The 26,384-nt window shown below is 42.2% G+C and overlaps 1 protein-coding gene across 1 annotated transcript in view; it reads right to left on the reverse strand.

Annotated features, from left to right (window-relative positions):
• Positions 1-290: 290 nt before the first annotated feature.
• The window catches only part of LOC127658449 (elongation factor-like GTPase 1), a 150,978-nt gene continuing 124,884 nt past the window's right edge, over positions 291-26,384 (reverse strand). Inside the window, exons 19-20 of the mRNA XM_052147760.1 lie at positions 20,083-20,267; positions 291-1,629 (exon numbers count right to left, since the gene is read on the reverse strand). Of these exons, the coding sequence (XP_052003720.1) occupies positions 1,441-1,629; positions 20,083-20,267 (374 nt within the window). The 3' untranslated portion in view covers positions 291-1,440. The remainder of the gene's footprint in view (positions 1,630-20,082; positions 20,268-26,384) is intronic.

Consider the following 26,384-nt stretch of genomic DNA (forward strand, 5'->3'; position numbering starts at 1 on the left):
AAAAGATAGTTTCTCCAAAAATAATTTCTCTGAAAACATGATTTATTTATTAATACTAAAATTAACTATCCAAAATATTTATTTTTATTTCTCTAAAACAATAATTCTCTAAAATAAACATAATATTGTATTTTTTTTTAATTTTAATTAAAATAAAATTACAAATTTGGAGTTAATCACAGAAGTTAATAAAAAACAGTTACGTGATACAAACCGATCACGTTAAACCAGAATGGACAAACGTAAAACACATTGTACACACCACAAACAACAGCATGTTTTCACTCAAGTTTATTTCCAATTTCTTGGTAGTAAATCTACACTTTTTGTAGATTTGGTTTCATTTTAACATCATAGAACGAAGGAAAAACATGTCTAATATTCTGCAGTCTGCAGTATTCTGGGAGCTCCTTGCAAGATATTTTATCTTTTTTATTAAAGAATTAAAATAATTCTCCCAATGCCATTGAATTTGTGTTCCACACAACATAAGTTAAGGATTTAAACATTTGTAAACCAAAGGGGAGAGATAGATGTATTCATTTCAAGGCTGCTTTGCTTCAAAATAATTGAAAGTTTATTTAAAGAGGACTCTTAAATTATGCAAATCCAGACCCCTGAACAAGATCCCAAACACGTAAGGAGATATGCCATGATTCAGGAGCATGTCCCTTTATTTGTAAGGTTTAATCTAGCTTTAAATAAACTGAAAAAAGAATGGTTTAGGAACATGTGAAGAGGGGAAAACTAACTCAAATAACTCTGCAAAGATCTTCCACAAGAAGAAATCACAAAATCCTTCAATCCAGTCCAAATTCACAAAAATGTCTCAAATAATTGTGTAATTCGCTGCAATTATTGAATAAAATGAACAGCATTAGGTTAAAGAGTGTAGTGCAAGTGTTGCACATTTTTACAATATAGTGATGATGAATAAAGACTAAATACATTATTTTCAGTTGTAATTCAAAATGAGCTCACCATGTGCACTTGAGTGCTTCAGCAATGGCTTTAAACTGATATTAGGTTATGAGGTGTTCAACAAGTTTTCTATGAATTTGCAATATGAAATGTATGTGTACGATCCAAACTGTGGATTGTTATGAATTCAACTTCAATTTCGGACCATAATTACTGAATCACTACCCTGGCACTCTCAGTCCTTAAGGTTGGTCATTAGAGACATTAATATTATATCAAGCATATTTTAAAGGAGTGGTTGCTTATATGTCAGGCTGTGAGTGGCACTAAACATATCACTGTGCCACTTATTTCTGTGTAAACTATTCACAATACATGCAAATCATCATAGTGAACTATTGAGGCAGTTTACAACAATGCAAAAATGCATGTAAGAATGATGTTGCGAACGGTATACACCAAAACTTGTTCTGCTCGTGTTTCTTTACTGAAGACCGAGTGAGTTAGGAGATGGAAGGTTCATTTATTCTTGCCGAGAGTTCGTTGTTTTTCCGCATGTTCTACTATCTTCTCTTCGACATAGAGGCCTTTGCGTCTGCGTACGGCGTTCATATATTTCAGAGCCTGATTGGCAGAGTCTGCTTTTTCTCCAAAGTGCAAGTACTCCTCCTCAGTAGTGGGCACCCAGAAAGGATCACTGGAGATAACCTAAAACACACATGCAAACAAAGTGTTAATAACATCTGTGTAGTGGGTACCGTATAGATTTGTAGTTAACAACATGGGTTTAGATTTTTAATTAACACCCTTTAGCTGTGACTATACTCATAATTTTGCTTGGTCCTGAGTACCGTTGCTCCCACACAAACAGTTGAAGTCAGAAGTTTACATACACCTTAGCCAAATACATTTAAACTCAGTTTGACATAATTCCTGACATTTAATCGTAGAAAACATTCCCTGTCTTAGGTCAGTTAGGATCACTACTTGTCAATGTGAAATGTCAGAATAATAGTAGAGAGAATTATTTATTTCAGCTTTTATTTCTTTCATCAAATTCCCAGTGTGTCAGAAGTTTACATACACTTTGTTAGTATTTGGTAGCATTGTCTTTAAATTGTTTAACTTGGGTCAAACTTTTTGGGTAGCTTTCCACAAGAGTCAGGTTTATAGGCCTCCTTGCTTGCACATGCTTTTTCAGTTCTGCCCACAAATGTTCTATCACATTGAGGTCAGAGCTTTGTGATGGCCACTCCAATACATTGACTTTGTTGTCCTTAAGCCATTTTGCCACAACTTTGGAGGTATGCTTGGGGTCACTGTCCATTTGGAAGACCCATTTGCGACCAAACTTCAACTTCATGGCTGATGTCTTGAGATGTTGCTTCAATATATCCACATCAATTTCCTTCCTCATGATGCCATCTATTTTGTGAAGCGCACCAGTCCCTCTTGCAGCAAAGCACCCCCACAACATGATGCTGCCACCCCCATGCGTCACGGTTGGGATGTGTTCTTTGGCTTGCAAGCCTCACCTTTTTTCCTCCAAACATAACGATGGTCATTTTGGTCAAACAGTTAAAATTTTGTTTAATCAGACTAGAGGAAATTTCTCCAAAATTTAAGATATTTGTCCCCATGTGCACTTGCAAACTGTATTCTGCCTTTTTTATAGTGGTTTTGGAGCAGTGGATTCTTCCTTGCTGAGCATCCTTTCAGGTTATGTCGATATATAACTCATTTTGCTGTGGATATAGATACTTGTCTAACTGGTTCCTCCATTATCTTCACAAGGTCCTTTGCTGTAGTTCTGGGATTGATTTGCACTTTTCGCACTAAACTACGTTCATCACTAGGAGACAGAATGCGTCTCCTTCCTGACACTGAGTTTGAAGGCAGGCCTTAAAATACATCCACAGGTACTCAATTAGAGTACAGGTACAGGTACTCTAATTGAAATTGTGTCATGCACATGTAGATGTCCTAAACGACTTGCCAAAACTATAGTGTGCTAATATGAAATCTGTGGAGTGATTAAAAAAATAGTTTTAATGACTTCAACCAAAGTATATGTAAACTTTTGTCTTCAACTGTAAGACATTGTCATGTTTGATCGTTAGCAAACAATAAAAAAAAAAAAAAATGTTTTGTTTGCAAAATGCAAAGTAATTTATTAAACTTAATAAAAGAGCTAGAGTGGCTATTGTTCTCCCAGAAGTGACAATTTTGTTCTCTTGAATACATGGGGTGGAAACACTGCTTTCTTCGCAAATTGCCTTTGTGATATTGTGATTTTTTTGCATAAATGAAATTTGCAATTTGATGGAAACATATAAAGTGGGAAGAACTGCTTTGCTTACACGTAAGAGTAACAAAGAAACCTGTATGCAAAAAAAACATAAGAGCTTATTAAGGTGTGTTAGGCACAATGAGAAAACAAAGTTTAGTTGTTTACGTCTGACAAGCAACATCATAACTTGCCGCGTTAATATAGAATTCAATTGGTGTGCAGTCACAAAGGTGTATATTGGACTCAATGTCTTCAACATGACTCATCCTGTCAGGATGTATAGTTATATCTGCTTTATAATGTTAGTTTTACAGTTTTTTTTTTATTTTTATTTGAACTTATATGTTATATAAAAATACTTTTTTATTTATTTATAATGAATAATCGTTCAGTTTGCTTCCATCAAGCATCAAATAAAAAAGAGAAAATAAAACAAGATTAATAAACTTCTGTTTGTAAAATATCCATTTTACTGGATTATCCAAAAATGTATTTTATCACAAAAGTATTTAATATATAAACCATTGTTTTGTTTAATTACAAACTAGTTACTTATTTAAAATTACGTGATAAAAATTTTAATTCAATATGTGATTGTGAGTGTATGTCTGTCTATGTGAGTGTGAGTGTATGTCTGTCTATGTGTGGCCCTGCGATGGACTGGCGACCTGTCCAGGCTGTCCCCCGCCTTTCGCCCAATGTTAGCTGGGATAGGCTCCAGCCCCCCGCGACCTTGTACACAGGATAAGCGGTTGACGATGGATGGATGGATGGATGTGATTTTGGTCATACTGTCCATCCCTAAAGCATTATTTAATATACACCATAGAGTAAAGTGTTTCAAGATTTTTAGTAAACTTTTTGTTATATTTTTTTATCCCAAGTAATACTGTAGCCTATCTATATATTATTTTCAGTTAACTGTAATCTTTGAGTATGTTGTTTAGTTGGAGTTGGCAGCACGAGGTTTTCTTGCAACGAAGTTTTCTTATCTTTTTGCCACTCGCTCTCTCTCATTATAAAAACAATACAAGACGATTCAGGGCTGGACCAGACTATGCAGTTAATAGCTGAACAGAAACACATAATGGTCATTATACAAGCCACAGTGAGACCATTTACCAGCGCGCGCGCGCACGCACGCGCGTGCAACCCACCCACACACACACACACACACACACACACACACACACCCCCCACACACACACACACACACACGCACACACGTTGGTCTACCTATCATTATGAAGACTTTCCATAGACATAATGACTTTTATACTGTATAAACTATAGATTCTATCCCCTAAACCTAACACAACCCCTAAACCTAACCCTCACAGAAAACCTTCTGCATTTTTACATTTTCAATAAAACATTGTTTAGTATGATTTTTAAGCGATTTGAATTATGGGGACACTACAAATGTCCTCATAAATCATATTTATAGCATAATAACCTTGTAATTACCAGTTTGTAACTTACAAAATTGTCCTTGTAAATCACAAAAACACACACGCACACACACGCACGCACACGCACGCGCGCGCACGCACGCACGCACGCACGCACACACACACACACACACACACACACACACACACACACACACACACACACACACAGCACTGGAAGCAGGTGCTCAGTGGATGACATAATCCCTGCAGTAACACACACACATCCACACAATATGAGCTCATGCTCAGACAATAGCCAGAGTGGTACAATTACTGTAAGAGTCCAGCGTGGCCCCTGCACCTGGCTCCAGAGAGGCCCAATGCATGGACTCCATTACCTCGGGACAGATGGCAAGGTCCAACACCGGCCGGATTTACATCCGCACTTACATCCGCACAGAACACAGCCATCGACTTCTGTACACAAACCGAGCCAGGCCAGCGATTCAACAGCATCTTTGCCCAAACATCACTGATGCTGGTTTAGACTTGTTTTAATTTAAAAAAATAAAGCAAAAGAAATAGGTGAATGTGTTTTTTAACCAAGAACCAAACAGGTGGAACTAGAGCCATACTTATGTGCTTTGGAAAGTATAGATACAAGGGTTTCAGTAAAAGTTTGTATTTTTGACAGACTTTCTGCCTACCACACTTTCAAATCTTTAACTCTTGCCAAATAAAAGTAACAAGAAAAGATAATTTTTGACCAGTCACTATGGCTAAATTCAGACAGTAGCTGAAACGGTTGTCAGTCCTGTTTCAGTGTGCTAAATACACACAATATTCACAAACAATTTGGTTATAGACGAGAGTGATAACTGCTTGCATACCAACTCACTTACATTTTCAGGTCTCATAACCATGTTTTGAAAGTGATTTTGGTTAAACTGTGCTGTGTGGATGACACTACACAAGAAACGAATCGGTTACCTAACGTTACCTCTCTAGAAGAGGGAACGAGTATTGCGTAAGCTAGCTTACGCTACGGGAAAGATTAATCTTTTCTGAGATATTGAAGCCAAAAAATTATCCTTAATTTTGTATCCATTGTCAACGCAGTGCAGCAGCTGCATACCTTGAGCGGGCTAGTTAGCGAGCTCATTGGTTGCTCTGCAGCAACTGCTGCAGCCTATAGACGAACTTGAGTGAACTTGCGTCCAATGACAGGCGCCCGCGCCGTCACTGTATCAAAGCCCGCCAGAATGGCCGTGGCTAGAGTGCATATAAGCGTAAGTTCGTAGGCTGGAACCCTGGTTTTCATTGAATGAAGCGAAAATCGCTCGTGGCGCGAGCACGGCCGGCTACGCAATACTCGTTCCCTCTTCTAGAGAGAACCGAGGTTACGTTAGGTAACCGATTCGTTCTCTTACGAGAGGTTCTCTCGTATTGCGTAAGCTAGCTTACGCTACGGGAACCCATTGTCAACGCCGTGCGCGCCAAGCATCCACTGCATGAGCCCCGGGGTGGGGGGACCCGGGGGAGCCCTTGTGAGTGGGGGAATAATATTTGGCCGGCAAGAGTGTGGGCCAGTGTGTGTGTAATACATAAGCACATAGTGGGAAGGGAAAGAGAGAGCGGTGGTGCCGGTCTGTGTGGAATGTGTCCCGTCAGTGCAGCTCACCAGGGGAGCTGTAGCGTATTAAACCGCTAGTAGTTTTGCCTGCAGGGCGGGCACTTCCAGATTGTAAAATCTGACAAAGGTGGAGGGGGAAGCCCAGCCCGCTGCCACACATATGTCATGAATGGAAATCCCGCTGGACCATGCCCACGAGGCGGCCATGCCTCTAGTGGAGTGAACCAATGCCTAACGGGCATGGTAGGTCTTTTGACACGTACGCGGCAGCAATAGCATCCACTATCCATCTAGACAGTGTCTGTTTCGAGGTGGCGAAACCTTTGGTGCGCCCTCCGAACGAAACGAAAAGCTGCTTAGAGCGTCTGAAAGAGGCGGAGCGCGCAGTATACAATCTCAGTGCGGAGGAGATTGGCGTTGCGTTCGCTATCGGATGCTGGCAGCGCCGATAGGGAAATGATTTGTGCTCTGAAAGGAGTACCGATCACCTTGGGGACATAGCCGTGTGTAGGCTTTAAAATGACCTTGGAGTCACTTGGTCCAAACTCAAGACACGCAGTGCTGACAGACAGTGCGTGAAGGTCTCCCACACGTTTAACTGATGACAGGGCAGTTAGAAAAACGGTTTTGAGTGAAAGGTATTTCAAATCCACGGATTGAAGCGGTTCGAAAGGGGGGGCTTTCATAGCTCGAGAACTACGGAAAGATCCCAGATAGGAACCGATGGGAGCGCGGGGGTTCATCCTTCTAGCTCCCCTGAGGAAGCGGATGACCAGCTCGTGGTTCAGCGAACGCCGCAACGGCCGCCACGTACACTTTGAGCGTGGATGGGGATCTGCCCTTATCCAGCAGCTCTTGTAAAAACACGAGCAGCGACGACACCCCACATGTCCGTGGGTCCAGGTCTCTGTCGGTGCACCATTTTGAAAACACAGACCATTTGGACGCATAGAGTCTTCTCGTGGAAGGGGCTCTAGCGTGTATGATAGTGTTTATTACTCCTGGCAAAGCGACGGGTAGTCATTGATCACCCACGCGTGCAGCGCCCAGCGCTCTGGGTGGGGATGCCAGATCGTGCCGCGAGCTTGAGAGAGGAGATCTGCTCTCACTGGAATGGGCCACGGGGCTGTCAGTGACAGCTGCGTAAGCTCCGGGAACCATGTCTGATTCTCCCAGCCGGGGCTATGAGGAGCACCGAGTGGCGCGTTTCCTGATCCTCTGCATTACCTGTGGCAATAGCGAGACGGGAGGGAAGGCGTAAAGTGGGCGGTTGGGCCAGTCCTGGGCCAGCGCGTCCTCGCTTCGAGAAAAATACTGGGCAGTGAGAGTTCTCTTCTGGCGCTAAAGAGGTCTATCTCTGCTCTGCCGAATATATGCTCCATAACTTCTGGACTGTTTGAGCGTGCAGGGACCATTCCCCTGGGGAAATATTGTCTCTGGACAGTCTGTCTGGGCCGTCGTTCAGGTGGCCTGGCACGCGCGTCGCCCTCAGCGGCGCAGGTGGCACTGGGACCAACTCAGTATGCGTTTTGTCAGATGGAAGAGGTTCCTGGATCTGACACCGCCCTGGCGGTTTAGATAGGATACCACAGATCTGTTGTCCGAGCGGACCAGGGCGTGGTGACCCTGAATGACCGGGAGGAAGCGCACGCGGCGTACTCGACCGCTATCATTTCCAGACAATTTATGTGAAGGAGCTTTTCCTGAACTGACCATAGGCCAAAAACCGGAGAGCCCTCGCAGACCGCGCCCCAACCCGTGTTGGACGCGTCTGTCGAGATGACTTTTCGGCGAGATACAGCTCTCATCGTCACTCCCCTATGATACCATTCGGCCACTGCCCAGGGCTGCAGAGCTGAGATACAGGTCTGAGTCACTCTGATCGGCTGGCGGCCCGTGGCCCAAGCCCGGCGAGACGCGCGGGTGTTTAGCCAATGCTTTAGCGGGCGCATGCACAGTAAACCCAGCTGAAGTACTGCTGCGGCTGAGGCCATGTAACCTAGCATTCTCTGAAATATTTTCAGAGGCGTGAGGCTGTTCATCTGAAAGGACGCGGCTAGTCGCTGAACACGGCGCGCGCGCTGTGTAGATAAGCGAGCCGTCATCGCCACGGAGTCTAGTTCTATTCCAAGGAAGGAAATTGCCTGACTGGGCTGTAGTGAGCTCTTGGTCCAATTGACGGCAAGACCCAAACTGTTCAGATGAATGAGGAGAACTGTCCTGTGAGACAGAAGTTCCGTATGTGACTGTGCCAAAATCAGCCAATCGTCCAAATAGTTCAGAATTCGCAAGCCCTGACTCCGCAGGGGTGCGAGCGCCGCATCCATGCACTTCGTGAAAGTACGGGGTGCTAAAGACAGGCCGAACGGAAGGACGGTGTATTGATAAACCTGGCCGTCGAAGGCGAATCTCAAGAATGGCCTGTGACGGGGATTTATCTGAATCTGAAAGTAGGCATCTTTCAGATCGAGAGAAATAAACCAGTCCCCCTGGTGCACATGCGCGAGGAGTTTCCTGATTGTAAGCATTTTGAACGGTCTTTTTGCGAGCACCTTGTTCAAAACCCTGAGATCTAATATTGGTCTGAGGCCGCCGTCTTTCTTGGGGACAAGAAAATAACGGCTGTAAAACCCCAACTCGCTCAGAGAAGGTGGCACTCTCTCTATGGCCCTTTTGCACAGAAGGTTTGCTATTTCTGAACGAAGCATGCAGGCTGCTTCCGTGTTCACAGTAGTTTCGAGCACGCTCTGAAGCGGGGAGGGCGGCGATCGAACTGTAGCAAATAGCCCTGTTTTATTGTGCTTAACACCCATTTGGATATCCCTGGGATAGCTTTCCACGCTTTGAAGCGTAACGCTAGAGGGTGAATGGCCAAGTCGCCCTGATTGCCGCACACAGCGAGCTGAACAGAATGTGTGAGCGCGCTTACTGTGCTTATGCATGACTGCTCGCAGACAGCAGGGACAGGCTGTTCTGTGACTGACTTCCCGATTGAGGTGAATGGGGAAAGAGTCACATCTGTGAAGTGATGTGCGAGCATAGTCACGGGCATGGGACTTACATACAGAGAGGTGTTTGCTGGCCGTGTGACAGAGCGGGCAGAGAAGGGGCGCGCGCACGGATTCGTGGGCGCGTTTATTGACTCTAACACTCGAGCTGGCTGTGCCCGCTTTATGTGAGTGGGCTCTGACAGGGACACGGGAAGTGTAATGCTTGTGTGTAGGGGTGAACACTGGATTGTGGGCACATTTTCTACACATAAGGCATGTTTGCTTTTCACAAGATTTCTTTGGGTCGCCGTGAAACGGCATTTGAGTGCAGGCAAGCAGGCAGTATCACCGGCTTGTTGGCTGCTGAATCCACCACTGCAGTAGCCTGAGAGAAGGGGACTGACAGGGGGCGAAGCTTTGACGGTGGTCCGGCCATGGCGGGACTGAGCCGTCATTTCCTTAACAAAGCTAGGAGGACTTCGGTTGCTCAGGTTTCAGCGCAATCTTAGGCCGAGGCCCGCGGGGGGGGGGGCGGCGGTCTGCGCCGGCTGTCTGAGCGCGTTCTAGGGCGGCCGCCCTGTCGACGCTGAGAAGTCTGGCTTTGCTGAGCTGGGCGCTGTGAAGAGGCTCGTGCAGGAGGCTGGTCACGTGGGCGGCCTGCAGAGGAGCTAGCGCGACGAGGCAGGAAGAGATTCATGGCTTGGGTGGCTTTCTGGACTTCCGAGAAACGGTCAACAATGCCACTCACCACGGAACCGGCGAGAGGTGGAGACATGGGATCGGTTCCTGGCTGAGAGAGGCGCGTTCCACGATTTAGAGAGCTTGGCGTGGAGTTCCGGCAGGAAGGGAGCGGCCTGGGCCGCGGGCCCGCGACGGCTCTGAAGAAAGCAGCCGTCGATTCTGTTGGGAGCCTGCTCAGAGGACGGTGACCACTCGAGCCCGAGGCGGTCGACGGCCTGTGTGAGGAGGCGCATTAGTTCTTCCTCGACTCCAGCGCGGGTCCTGCTGGATTCCTGGGCCGAGGAGGAGGCTTGGGAGCCTGACCACTCCTCGCTGTCCGAAGCCATGATGGAACAGCAGCCCTTATCCTCCGCCTCGTCATCCGAGATGGCAACAGTGCGGCCGCTCGGCGGCAACTGCGCATCCCGGGGGGGCGGTTGAGGGTGAAAACGAGGCTCGAGGGAGAGGCTCCGGCGAGGTAGTCGCTTCTAACACCGGTTCCGGCAGCCTTTGGGAGCGGCGCTTCTTTCTGCGCGGCGAAACGAAAGGCGGCGCGGCGGCTTCGGTTTTGAGTGCTTCGAGTCGAGCCCGCAGGGTCGACATCGGAAACTCCTCGCAGAGGTCGCATCCGCCGTCAGCGAGGGCGAGCTCTGCATGTTCCAGTCCCAGGCAGAGAGCGCAGATGAGGTGGCGGTCTCCGGTGCTGAGAGGGGCGCGGCATGAGGCGCTGGTGGTGCGAGGCATCTTTAAAAAGACGCTCGTTGCTCTTTTTGTGAAGTTCGCTGAGGAACTAGCTTGCTCTAAAAAGGATACGTCGCCGGATGGCGTAGCTCGCAGGATGGCTGAAGGTGGCGAAGACGGCCGGCTTCTTCGAGCGTTGTCCAAGCTTGCTAGATGCCCCTCGAACGGCGACGCGGCTTCTGCAGTTCAGAGATGCGAAGAGCTTCGCTGAATAGGTGAAAATCAGGGTTCCAGCCTACGAACTTACGCTTATATGCACTCTAGCCACGCCCATTCTGGCGGGCTTTGATACAGTGACAGCGCGGGTGCCTGTCATTGGACGCAAGTTCACTCAAGTTCGTCTATAGGCTGCAGCAGTTGCCGCAGAGCAACCAATGAGCTCGCTAGCTAGCGAGAGAACCTCTCGTACGAGAACTACAATTAGTTATTTTCAATGTCATACAGTGTGATGGCCACTCTTGTTAATAAGAGGCATAAGGAAGCCGCTGTTGGTTTATTTAATTGGACTATTTAATAACGTGGTGTTAATTGTGATGTAATGGAAGTCATCGTCTTTTTTTTTTTTAAGCTGTCTATAACCAATAGTGGTTGTATAAACAGGACAATTTGGAGTCACACCATTAGAAAACATGGTTTTCAACCCTAAACACTGACTGTAGCCTTTAGGATGCAGGGTATGAGACAAAAGCTCAATGTCTGCTGATCTTCGATTCAATGTCTGCTTTCTTTTTGATTTATTCATGTTACTCATCTCTTTCTAGAGGACCTGACATCTTGGGTTAACATCCCTTCATTTTTCTTCACTGAAAAGCTTTGTCTGTGCACTCATTGAAGCAGAACCAAAGAAGTGACTGGGCACTTTTCATTGTCTGCCGTGTGTACCCCCTACACATAAATGCTCTATGCACTTTGTGACCTGCATTGCTGTATCCTGCCTACATAGGCAGCTGCCTTCTAAAGGGGTGTTTACACAAATAGTGATTTACAGCGACAAAGTTACCGGAAGTCATACATTTTAAATGAGAGTTGCCGATTTCTAGTCACATGAATAACAGGGACCATTGGCAATGCGAATTAGACATGTCCAGCGACACAGCGAAGTTGAAAACAGTTTAACTTTAGGGAAATGGGCAGCAATTGTGAAGACATGAGCACACATGATCCATATACTGTAAGATACTGTAGTTGAGTAAAAAGAGATGCGCAATACTACCAATTTTCATAATTGAGTAGTCGGTCGGTTGTTTGAACGACTAGTTGACTAGTCGGCGTTAAGGATAATAATGTATAATCAGGCTCCATTATGCTCACGTGACCCTGATCAGACGCGTTTCAGAGGGATATATGGACGCTATGTGCAGTACTTCAACATGGTCAAGTACGGATATTAAACCACTTTGTGCATCCTGAACGCAGACCATTATACACTCAGCACTTTATTAGGAATACCTGTTCACCATCTTATTCTTGTGAGTATCTAATCAGCCAATCTTGTGGCAGCAGTGCAATGAATAAAATCAGGCAGGTCAGGAGCTAAAGTTCATTTTCACATCAACCATTAAAATGGGGATAAATCTCAGTGATTTCGACCATGGCTTGATTGTTGGTGCCAGATGGGCTGTTTTTTTTATATTTCTGTAACTGCTGATCTCCTGGCATTTCCACGCACAACAATCTCTAGAGTTTTCTCAAATTGATGCCAAAAACAAAAAACATCCAGTGAGCAACATTTCTGTGGACGGAAATACCTTGATGATGAGAGAGGTCAATGGAGAATGGTTCGAGCTGACAGAATGGCTACTGTAACTCAGATAACCACTCTGTACAATTGTAGAGAGTAGAATAGCATCTCAGAATGCACAACATTTTGAACCTTGAGGCGGATTGGCTACAACAGCAGAAGATCACTTCGAAAACTTTATTAGGACCATAGTGTTCCTATTAAAGTGCTCAGTGAGTGTATATTGGCCAGGCTGGTTAATTCGGTGGATATTTGGCCATTTTTTGCTGATCATCATCTGCAAAAATTGTCTGATTGGCCGATTAATTGAAGTGATTACTATGTCAAGTGCAGGGCTGTGGAGTGCAACAGTTTTGCTTGCATTTGCAATTAAAGCATATGATACCGACAGCAAATTTGAACCACTTGCATGTGTGTGATGTGTCATTTCCACCTATGAGGAGCATTGCAACAAATAAATTAAAAAGAAATGACCAATCAAGGAAATTACAAGGGGGTTTGCAGCTCCATGATTTACCATGCAATGAACTTTATAGTCATAAAAATCTATCATTATATAAAATCATTAAAAATATAATATTGTATCCGGCATAGTAGTATTGGTAAATTGTAGTAGTAAATAATAAACAATATGTATATATAATAAAAAAAGCAATAATTAAAAAAAATAACAATAACATTTTTTGACCACCCTCTTCTCTGATAAGAATTTTTTATTTGTGCCAATTAATTTTTTAGCTAGTGTTTTATACTGACAGCCTTATCAACAGATGTAAACATTTAATTTTTTAACACATTTTGATTAAATGTTTGTGTAAAATCTAGCAATTTGTGTAAATGTTGTTTGCCATCACTAAATAAAATATATCAGCTATAGCCACACTGTTTTCTAGATATCTCTATTGGCATTAGCCATTCCAAACCCATATCGGTTGACAACATCAAACTTCCTCTTCTAATTCAACAGATGAGCAAACAATCAGATAAACATTCTGCCATTGCTATTAGCTGTTATTTTTTCCTTTCAGGGTCTAATTTGTCCTGTCTGTCATTATTATGATTGAAATTTGACAATTGTTACATAATACACAACAAACCTGGTGAATGGAAATTAAATGAGACAGAAGGTTTTAATGAGCCACCGCCCATCGCTGTCTGCGACAGGGTGGACCGCGTGTGTGTGTGTGTGTGATAGCAGCACTAATGCTGAGTGACACCAACTGTGTGTCAGAATCACATAACGGTCCAGTGACACACATACATATGCACACTCATTACTTGATTTCTTTGTCCCTCTTACACAATTAGATTATGCTGACCTGGAATATGGGTGTGCTTGTGTCTTGCTCATTGTGTCATCTCACTTTGATTAGACTGTGTGTGTGATGCCAGGGGCGGGCAGACGCTTGGCAGACAGACTGAGGGTGGACTCACAGTCCTGGCATATGTATGTAATGGTGTCTAATGGGCTTTCCGTACAGTGAGGGAAAACACACACACACACACACACACACACACACACACACACACACACACACACACACACACTGGAAGTGCTGCTGTCAAAGCATGACATCTGCCCACACACAAACAGACATGCACGCACACACACACACGCATACATGCATGCAGGCTGTCAGACGGAGTGTGTAGGTTTTCTGAGATATGGCAGCGAGCGGGTGAGTTTTCACACTAATGGTGCAGTGTCCTGAGTTTGGCACCTTTTCAACACAGCAGCTCTCAGCTGGGAGAGACAGGTGAGAGGATGACAACAACAGAGGAGGAAACACTATCTGGACTAACTTTATAAGACTCCTGTCAGTTATAATTCCCACTCACCCACTCTCTTTCTCGTTTCCTGATGTATCAGTTGCCCTGAAATGGATAGCTATAATGCCTTTAGCAGGTAGACACATGTGAAACCGCAAACTACATATCAATAACACTCTGGCCCCATTTACACCTTGCACTTATAAACATTTTCAGTGATCGCATCGCTATCGGACTGTACTTGGCCACATTAAATGCCAGGTGTAAATGCACCTAAGACACATTGTGATCGGATACCAGAAACCACATTCGAAGGTGGTCATGGACAGATTTTGACCACATTCAAAGATGTGTAGATGCAAATAATTTTTCGTTATCCGGATACAACTACATCAGTAATTATGTGATGTGGTTACACTGCAGTAATCCAAAGTTAAATTAGTCTGTTGTGGGTTCTTTTGCTATTTTTGGTTTATTTTGCCATTGCAATGTGAAGAAAAGACACTGCTGTCTTGCAATTTTGTCACTCCAACAATGAACAATAACCCATGAGTAATTAAATTGGAATACACTTGGGATATCTTGTTTCTCTCCTCAAATACCTACTCGCTCATATTTCTCTCCTGATTTATAATCACTATGTGGCTCGTGGGACACTCATGCGTAACCATGGTTCACTCGCGCATTTCAGATGAGAAGCATATTTAGCACTTACAAAGCACAGAATGCGAGATGAATGTAATTAAATTTGCTTTTAGGCTTGGTGCTAGCCAAAACATGTTCAATGAAGGTAAAACCCTGACTGATAATGTAATGGAAAGTATTTGAATTATCCATCAATATTATCCCAAATGTAAATAAAAGGATAATTTTTTGTTACTCAGGCCTCTGATGTAATATGTACAGTACGGTAAGTAGTGTTTTCCATTTTGCACAGGCAACTTTGATCAGATCTCTATCCAATCACAGTAGAGACACATTTGACTGCAAGGTGTAAATGCAATACAGCTAAAGAATATCCAGATACTATCCGGATACGAAACGCATGTTAATGCAAGGAGTAAATGGGACCTTTCACATATATCTTTTTCACAGGATGAATAATACAATGAAATTGCATTTTTATGGATGACGACAAGCAACAAAAAAAAAAAGGAAAAATTCTGTCGTTTACTCACCCTCATGTTCCCAGTCTATATGACTTTCTCCCATGGAACACAATGCAAAACTTTGGCAGAATGTGCACATGGCTTTAATGCTTCAAATATGACAAATATAGCCCCATAATTTAATATAATGTTAGACATCATATCTAAATGTATTTGAAAAGATTTTCAGTGAATGCTTTTACATCAGAGACAACAAACCCCACTGATTCTTGCATGTCTTGTAAACTGATCGTGATATACATGTGATTTGAATTTGCAGATGAACGAATGAGATTTGAGAGCAGCAGCAAAGGGGAAGATTTTAAGCAGATAACAGTTTGTTTCTCACACAAAGCACATGGCTTTAGAACACTTGGAATATGGTGCACTAAGTTGGGGAGACAACTTTTATGATACTTTAATGGTGCTATTTTGTCCTTTTTGGAGCTTGAAAGCACATAATCACTATATGCTTTTGTTGTATGAAAAAGAGCATCATGAATATTCTACAAAACATCATCTTTTGTGTTCAATGAAAGAAGAAAAATCATATGAGTTTGAAATGACATGCGGGTGAGTAAATGTTTTTATGATGAAAATACTCCTTTTTAAATGTTTAGGTCTCTCAAAATATACAGATTTGTAAGACTCATGAAATCAAAACAGGGACCTTAAGACCCATAAAAAGGAAGACAGCTGCAGTTTAACTGTAAGACGAGACACCCCCCCACACACATACACTCACAGCAAAAGCACTTAGCTTTAAAGTGTCTTTAGTCTTTTCTCTGTGCACAAAGGCCACATCTAAAATAATTTCAAATGCAGCAGGGACCAGAATCTAGCAAGGCAAGCTTTGAATTAAACATGAAATTTAATTACCCTCCTCCAGCAAGGCAAATACAAAAGTACCAATACTGTTGGACAATTTGAGTAATGTGTATTTCAATGAATGTGTGTTTGTGTCTGATACTCACAACATACTCAAACACAGTTAGTACGTTAAACTTGCTTGAAGAATTAGGTAATTGAAGTCAACAAGATAAAAAAATTGACTACACTATATTTACTGTACCTTATAATACACATTCCTGCTTTTATTGTACATCAATGTACAATGTACTTTTGTCAAAATCATGAATCAGTGTGGCTCTTCCAAAGCACTGCATGTTTATTATTGCAGTCTGACATGCCAAAGTCTGCCTTAACAAATAGCATGAGTTTAGCATGGGGGGAGGGCAGAAATCATTTTGGAAACGAGAATGTTTTGGCAATTCCATTTGGTCCCGCTGGTTCCCCTCCACAAGCAAATTAGATTTTGTAATATTTCTCAATAGCTTGCTCTTTATTACCTTTTTCTGTACATTTTTGTTCATTTAAACAGTTGCGCCACTTTTGCGCGTGGCATTTCAGCGCAAACACCTGTGTCTTATTCACTAACCACCCGCAATCACATTTAGAGGGAGCAATCAGCGCTGAAATTGCGTTGCAACTTCGATAATTAAATGAAGTCATTGTTATTTCCGTGTATCTCCTTTCTATGTAAATTAGGCTCATTAAAAATTGCGCTTCATTCACAAAAAAAATAAAAATTTTGCCCTGCGCAATTTACATTGTGCTATTACCGCCAAATAAAAGTATGCGGTAAAATGATTTTTTTTTTTAAAAGAGATGTTTGTGAACATATTCAACAGATCATTTCAGCAGTAATTAATCAAATACTCATCAAATGATGTCGAAGAGCGTTACAACCTGGCATATATCCAGATGCGCGGTGTCGTCAGGCGCACATTCTGCATGTTTAAGAGATGATCTAAGTGTCTGGATCAAAGTGTTGCTGTTCAATCCCGGCAGGTTGGTCAAATACGGTGGTCTGTGGCATCCTCGGCTATACTGCGCTCAGAATCGGACCGCAAGATCAGAATTGTGCATGCAAATTGCATTCAGCAGCGATTTTGTGTGCGCCGTTGCCTGATCTGCATTATTCGTTTAGTGAATCGGGTGCTAAACAAGCGCAGTTAGCATGTGCAAATTCATTCTTAGTGAATCTTCCCCTCAATGTGGTCACTCAGAAATCCCTTTATTTTCTGTATCAAGGCACATCTTTGTCACACAGCAGAAACGCTGCCTGCTGTTGCAGTTCATGCTGCTGCATAAATGCTCTCTTACATGTTCCAAATACAGGATGTGAGAAATAGACATTCTGCACCACACTTCAATGGCCTTCAGCGTCTCATAACAAAAACACTAGAAATCATTGAATACATTAATAGGGCAGATGTGATTGTGGTCTCTCTTTCAAACACTGAACTAGCACAAGGAGATGACCCTATCTGTCCTACAAGTGTTTGTATCATGTCCGGTTTAATTCAACCCAAACCCCTGCCTGACAATAATGTCATATGGCCGCAGAGCGTCTGCTCACCCAGCCCTGGCATGGAGAAAGGTCAGCTGCCAGGTTAAAAAAGGGACAAATGTGGCTTCTCAAGCCTTTGATCCTCTTTCATGCCTCAACTATTGAGGTATATGCCATTTTGGTTCTCTTTACATGGCATCACAATGGACAAGTTGGAGCTTTCATAACATTTTTAGATTATTTTATTTTTATTTGATTTTACTTGTAATTCCGAGTTTGACAAAGATGTGAATGGTTTTTTACAGGAAAACTTGATGTGAATGCTTATTGCAGCAAGTTGCTATGTTGCTCGGCAACAGACTACATTTTGGCTAATGAACTAGATTATATGCCGCAATATTTTTTTATTCTGATATTTAATATTAATAAATGTAACTGTTTTTTAAACAAGGTGCCATGAAAGTCCCAATCATTTTATCATGATTATGAGGAGAGTTTAGGCATGATACGATGCATTACACATTGGTAACAACCCTTGCTCGTGGTTAAATCACTGTAAAGCACTGCATTTCTTGGCTTATTTAATAACTCTCTGTGTCCTCCCATGTGAGGAACAATCTGCAAAATAATATCAACACACAAACACAGATGATCTTAACCTCATCACCCACACATCTAAACATCAAATGATCAATAAAGGACTTTAGAAGAGTAACACTTCAGTGATTCACCTATCTATTTTTTTTATGCAACATTACACTTTCAACCAAATGGTTCATGGTGAGCCAAACAAATCCATCAAGCATAAGGATAGATTGATTTTGCATGAGGAACATGATACTATATAGTAATCCGAATTAAACTGAAATGCTGTGAACACAAAAATAAGAAAATGGAGCAGATTCTCTTCCAGTCAGAAGATTGGACACACCTACTCATTCTTAATTATCACATTTATACCACATTCATATCTATGAAATAACACAAAAGGAAGTACTGTATTATGTATTATGTAGTGACATAAAAAAAAATTATAATAATAAAAAACAAATATTTGAGGCATTTAAGCATACGCCTTTAAATCAAAAGGTGTCTAAGATCATTACAAACATAAATTCAGTCAAGTTTGTCCAAACTTTTAACCAGTAGTGTATGAAGATGTGTAGCGAACTTTCAGAGAGGTTCAGGAACGTAGTATGGAAAGTGTACATGTCTGCTTTATAAAGGCAAAATTTCACAATTTAAATCATAATAATAATTATAATTTAAAGTGATCACAAATAAAATCTTTTCTCAACAACAAGCAGCACTGCCTCATTCATGTCCGTAGCACAAACAGTGAGAAATGCACCCAAGTTTTGTTCAAATCCCCTGTGTAATGTGTCAAGTCAAATCAAGTCAAGTGGTTTTTATTGTCGTTCAACCATATACAGTTAGTACAGTACACGGCGAAACGAGAAAACGTTCCTCCAGGACCATGGTGCTACATAAAACAACATAGGACAAACACAAAACCACATGAGACTACACAGATTAAATAAGACCTACAATAAGACCCGTGTGTCTTGACAATAACAACTAATAATATCATTGTCCACTTTTAATTAAAATTCTAATGCATACAATTAAGTCCCAGTCTGCTTCTTGCTGAATATTCTGCTTCACTCAGAAATAAATCACATTATGGAAGTTAAATACATTGTGAATGCTGTTTCAAATTGTCCCAGAGGTTGAGTAGAACTGTAAATGCTTATGAGTGAATCCAGTTATATGGTGTGTGTGTCTCTGCCTCATACACATAATGATGTGGGGTCTCACTGGGTTCACTTATACACATGCTATTCATTCACTGCCTGGTTGACTCTCTCAAGGTAAACATACTTTTGATGATCAGCGATATTGACATCTGACAGAAGAGCAATATACTGTAGATTGATCTAATTGATTGGCCTGAGTGTTTAGTTTTCTCATTGTTTTTCAGCCACATATGATCACATTTTATCTGGAGTTTGTATGGGGATTCAAAATCTTGCACTGGTTGACATTCGTTTGTTTATTGATTCATTAATTAATTATCTCCCTATTCACACTTGGATGCCACGTTTGGCTAAAATTTAAATTTTTTTCAGTTCTTCAAATTTTCTATTTGGTGATACATAAGGTGCTTCTGCTGTTTATCTCATTCATCCTTATTCACTCATTCCTCTGATCATTCATTTGTTTATTCATAAACATAGATATTTAATTTACTCACACACTTATAAATTCCCATTTACTTAATCATCATTCAGTCATTTATTCAGTCATTTATTCACTCATCCATTCTTATGGACTTATTTATTCAGTCATTGATTGATTCAGTCATTCATTCATTCATTTACCTCCCAGTGGCTGAACACAAGTTGTGGGCAGGCCAGGCCGCTGGTCCTCTTCCTGATTTCGTCAGCGAATCCGAAGCTCTCAGCAACAGGAAGTACCGCTTTAATGATGAACATATCTGTCCCTTCTTTCATCTCTTCATGTAGGACTCGTCCTTCCCGCTTCGATAAAACACCATACATACGACCTGAAACACACAAAAACATACATACATGAACAAAGCTTTTACAGCTGATATACACTCAGTGACCACTTTATTAGCTACACCTGTGAACCCACTTATTCATGCAATTATCTAATCAGCCTTAGCTTTCTGTTCTTGGCTGAAAGACGTGGAACCCAACACGGTCTTCTGATGTTGTAGCCAATCCTCCTCAAAGTTCGATGTGTTGTGCATTCTGGGATGCTATTCTGCTCACAACAATTGTACAGCTGTGGCCAAAAGTATGGGCAGTGACATAAATGTTGTGTTTCGTAAAGTTTTCTGCTTCAGTTGTTGTGGTGTTGATTCACATTGTTTCTAGATTATTGTGCAGAGTGATCAGATGCATTTTAAATAATTGCAAAAAGCTTCATTGGCCAAATAAATTAACTTTATCACAAAACAAGGGTCAACACAGTAAATATTGACTCTTTGCAAATATTGAATGTTTTTGCCAATAAAAGCCTTTAAAACTCATGAAATGCTTATCATTGTTTTCCAGTATAATATAGAAACATGTGAAATATAATCTACAAATACTGAAGCACCAAACATTGCAAAACACAACATTCATGTCACTGCCAATACTTTTGGTCATGGCTGTATAGAGGGATTACGTTACCGTAGCCTTTCTGTCAGCTCGAACTAGTCTGGCCATTCTCTGTTGACCTCTTTTGATGTTTTTTGTTTTTGGGACCATTTTAAGAAAAGTAGAGACTGCTGGAAAATCCCAGGAGATCAAAAGTAACAAATATTTTATCAGCAGTTACATTTGAAAACTAATTTCAAATGCTTAAATGTTTGAAATTAGTTTTGTAGACAAAAATATAAATGTGCCAACATATTAATTTATTTAATTTGTTATTTTAAATGGATAACTTGGACTGAATAATTAAGAAAAGAAGTGCCCAGCATATAGATGAAACTCCTTCAATCCTGTTTAAAAAGCATCCCAGGTTGATACCTCAAGAAGTTGGTTGAGAAAATGCCAAGAGTACATTTCTGCTAAATCTAGGCAAAGTGTGGCCACTTTTAAGATGCTAAAATATAACATAGTTCAGATTTATTTTGGATTTTGTTAGTCACAACATAATTCCCATATTTCCATTTATATTATTCCATAGTTGTGATGACTTCTATGGATCCCCTCTTAAAAAACAAGCAATCGATGATTTGTAATTCTGTATTGAGACAAACTGCTGCCTGTCTTGTAGATAGGATACAAACCAACAATAAGCAGTGGCGGAGATGCCTAAAGATGGAAGACGATTAAGAAGAATTTTATGGGAGTCAGTGTCAAAAGCTGAGTTAAGATCCAGTAGAAGATTGTTGAATTAACCTGTGTCTGTAGAAGGTCATTAACTACCCTTAATAGAGCTGTTTCTGTGCTGTGTAGTGGGCAAAAACCTGACTGAAAGTGCTTGAACAGCTTATTAGACTTCAGGTGTTCCTGAATTTGGAAAGCAACCACTCTCTCTAGGATCTTGGCCACAAATGGACGGTTGGAAATAGGCCTATAATTCTTCAAGTGTAGGGGAGACAGCTGCTGTTTTTATAGCTAACGGAACAATAACAGAAGCAAGTGATGTATTAATCACGTGACAAATAGGAGTAGTGATGGCATGAAGAGAACATTTAAGGAGTGAAGTAATATGCTGTTGGGCTTCCATGTGCCACCAAAACAGCACAATCCCGCTGACGTATGGACTCTACAAGAACCCTGAGCAGCAGATCCTTCAAGTCCTGTACGTTGCAAGGTGGAGTCGTCGTGGATTGGACTTGGTGGTCCAGCACATCCAACAGATGCTCAATCGGAAAACACCTTGAACTCTTCATATTGTTTCTTAAACCATCCCCCAACAATGTGTTCAGTGTGGCAGGGTGCATTATCCTACTGAAAGAGGCCACTGCAATCAGGGAATACCATTGCCATGAAGGGGTGTACCTGGTCTGCAATGACATTTAGGTAGGTTTTAGTTGTCAAATTGACGTCCACATGAATGGCAGGACCCAGGGTTTCCCAGAAGAACATGCCCAGAGCATCACACTCCCTCCACCGGCTTGTTGTCTTTCCGCAGTGCATCCTGGTGCCTTCACTTCCCCAGATAAATGGCACACACATACACGGCCATCCACTTGATGTAAAAGAAAATGTGACTCACTGGACCAGGTGACCCTATTCTACAGCTCCAAGGTCCAGTTCCGATGCCAGCGTGCCCATTGTAGGCACTTTCCACGGTGGACAGGGGTCATCATGGGCACTCCGACCAGTCTGCGGCTATGCAGCCCCATACGCAGCAGGGTGTGATACACTGTGTGTTGAGACACATTTCTCCCATAATCATTTTTTTAATTTTCTGTGACTTGTGCCACAGTAGACCTTCTGTTGGTTCAGACCAGATGGGATAGCCTTCATGAACTCACGCATCAATGAGCCTTGGGCACCCAAAACCCTATCATCGGTTTGTCCCTCCTCTGAACACTGTCAGTAGGTACTCACCACTGCTGCCCAGAAACACCCCACAAGCATTGACATTTCAGAGATGATCTGACTCAGTTGTCTGGCCATAACAAATTTGCCTTTGTAAGGCAAACCATTTAATCTACCCAGATCTTGACATGTGCACTTGTTAGGAGATGATCAACATTATTCACATCACCTGTGAGTGGTCATAATGTTTTGGCTCATCAGTGTATACACTCACCGACATTACACACCAGAAAAACACATCAGTGATTCTGTGCCAAATGATGGCGAAAGGACCTCTTACAAAACAAACCCAAATGGGACATGTGAAAAATAAGATACTTCGCGTTTTTTATAAATTTGAATTTTACCACAGAGCACATTAAATCTTAACTATCACCTACACGTCAAACGTAATATTTGGCACTGATGAGGTAACTCTGTGCAGCTTGGAGTTCTCCCATGGAGGGACTGTCAACGCTCTGCTTCGACATTGTACTTTCAAAGTGTCTGCTAATGACTACTGGAAAATTCGGATGAAGGCAGTACCAGCGCTAAAACCAAAACAAGATGTTGGTCATTTTTGGAATGGCATATTACCATGCTACTATTACTATTTCTGTTATACATACACTGCCAGGCCAAAAAAAAAGTTGTCGTTTGGATTTAAATAAGCAGATACTAAACAGACAATGAATGGATCATTATTGCAGTGATTAATATGTTTCAGGCGTATCCAGAGTCGTGGAATAGATGTTGCTGTGAAGGGGCAAATCATTGGCCTGCATCAAGCAAAGAAAACAACTAAGGAGATTGCTGAAATTACTGGAATTGTGTTCAGAACTGTCCAATGCATTATTAAAATATGGAGGGATAGTGGTGAACCGTCAGCTTCGTGAAAGAAATGTGGTCAGAAAAAAATCTTGAATGATCGAGATCGGAGATCACTAAAATGCTTGAAGTCACATTGTAAAAAATCAACATTAGCACTCATGCAATGTTTATTAGTGAAAGTAAAGAGTATTTCCACATGCAAAATGTGACGAGAACTTACAGGATTGGGACTAAACAGCTGTGTGGCCACAAGAAAGCCAAGTTAATCGGAAAAAACTACTATCATTTGCTAGGGAGCATAAAGATTGGACTGTCAAACAATGGAAAAAGGCCATGTGGTCTGATGACTCCAGATTTACCCTATTCCAAAGCGATGGATGAATCAGGGAAGAAGGTAAGCGCATTGTACAAGCCTCTGGAGGCAGTATTATGATCTGAGGTTGCTTCAATTGGTCAGGTCAAGGCTCAGCAAAGTTATGCGGCAATAAAATTAAGTCAGCTGACTACCTGAATGTACTAAATGACCAGGTTATCTCATCAATAGATTTTTCCTTCCCTGACGTCACGGGCATATTCCAGGATAACAATGGCAAGATTCATCAGGTCAAATTGTGAAAGAGTGGTTCAGGGAGTATGATGAATCATTTTCACACATGAATTGGTCATAACAGAGTCCTGACCTTAACCCCACTGAAAGGCTTTGGGATGTGCTGGAGAAAACTTTATGGAGTGGCTACACTCTCCTGTCATCAATACAAGATCTCTGACAAAGATTAAGGTTGTCGATTCAATGCCATGATGAATGCACACCCTAATCAAAGCTAAAGGCGGTTCAATGAAATATTAGAGTAAGCTACTTTTTTTGGCCAGTCAGTTTAGATATGACAGAAGCAGTAAGAGTAGTATGGGTAGTATGCACTTCCGGACCCAGCCACTGTCTGCAGCCCTTTTCTTTCAAAGAGTTAAAAGTGCCGCTTGATGCTCTAATGCAAATCATGTGAATTGCATATCCAAAGTCTATAGCCACGGACTTCCAGCCAATTAATCATACACTTTAAAAATCTAAATGAAAAATAACTATGAAAAATCAAGTGATTAATTGTGATTACATTTTTAATTTAATAGTTCAATTATAAAACTGCTATAACACTGCTGACACTGACAATTTTGTCAACCACCCACAAATGCACAAAATAAAAAAAATAATCATCACCATACTACACTCAAACCTGATCACATGTGTGTTTGGATTAATCTGTGGTAGACATCCTTCTCCTTTTACCAATACAGACAGCAGCTGAGCCATCCTCATACACACACACACACACACACACACACACACACACACACACACACACACACACACCACATCAACAAAAACAACAACAGCCATGGCAGTGAAGTCACCATGACGCTTGTGCCAGGCTATGTGCACCTTGAGGCCACATGAAGTGTCGAAAGCCCACTGGCAGGTGCCAGGGTATGTACACCTTGAGGCCACGAAGTGTCAAAAGCCCGTTGGCAGAACGTAACGGGGCAGATCTAGATACCATGGGTTGACTGACTGAGACCACTGGCTGATGGACCACCTGTGCCCCCTACTGTGCCAACCTGCAGTGCTTTAGCCATCAGGCGCTCCGCTCGTTGTTGAGCATCGCTCCTCTGCCATCCTTTGTTGTTGGAGGGCGACTGCTTCCAACTGCCCAGTAGCACCCTTCACGATCCTCCTCCACAGAGGCCTATCTTGACAACGTTGGTACCAGTCAGCGGCAAGTCCACTCAGCTCCACATCCTCCTGTACCACATCACTCCATCTTCTTTCTAGCCTGCGCTGCACCTGTTTAGCCCCTTCAATCCGGCTGTGGAGGCTGGGCATACGGGCTACATGGCCCAGCCAACACAGCCTTGCCTGCCGGAGAAGCTCACCGATGGGACTTTGTTTAGATATTTCAAGGATTTGTGAGCTCCTCACACAATCCAGTCTGGTTAAACCCAGGATGGATCATAGGCATGCCAGCCTAAATGTTTCTAACCAGCGAAGATGTTCCATTAATGGGGCCCATGTTTCGCAAGCATAGAGAAAACCTGAAGCATCGTGTGGAACGACAGACCAGCTATCTTCCACACAGTGTTACGCAACCGATGAAAAGATAATGCTCACACACACAAAGACACAAACACAGACACACACACACACACACACACACACACACACACACACACACACACACACACACACACACACACACACACACACACACACACACACACAAGGAGAATACATGGAAGTGACAGGGGAGGAAACTCAGTCTGTGTATATTCGGCCCCAGAGACCATTGACCTGCTCACACTGTAGATCAGCGTGAAGCTCTCTAAATAATACTTGATGACAGACATCTATAGAAGGTTACAACCTCTGTGCATCTGGGCCAAACGCAGTTTCCTCTATGCTGCTATGTTGCAAAAAACTGTTATAGACCACAGATAAAGGGACACAACATGGAAAACAAAATTTCCCTTGCTCTTAAAACAGGTTGATGTCTCTGTAGACATACTCCAACAGTCACAATGCACATTCACTACATTCTGAGCAGATTATTAGGTAAAACTAACCTGCAAGAAGATCAGAAATAATGTATTATATCATAACTATAAGGACATTACTGAAACACTGAAAACCCTGGTAATACATATTCCTTTATTAAGGCGGCCCCAACCTTTTGTTTTGGTTAAAGCTTTAATTAAGGGGTCAGACAGACAAACCCCCAACATAATTTGCACCCTGCATTACCTTCATTAAA

This window comes from Xyrauchen texanus, chromosome 2, assembly GCF_025860055.1.
Source record: "Xyrauchen texanus isolate HMW12.3.18 chromosome 2, RBS_HiC_50CHRs, whole genome shotgun sequence".
Lineage (NCBI taxonomy): Eukaryota > Metazoa > Chordata > Actinopteri > Cypriniformes > Catostomidae > Xyrauchen > Xyrauchen texanus.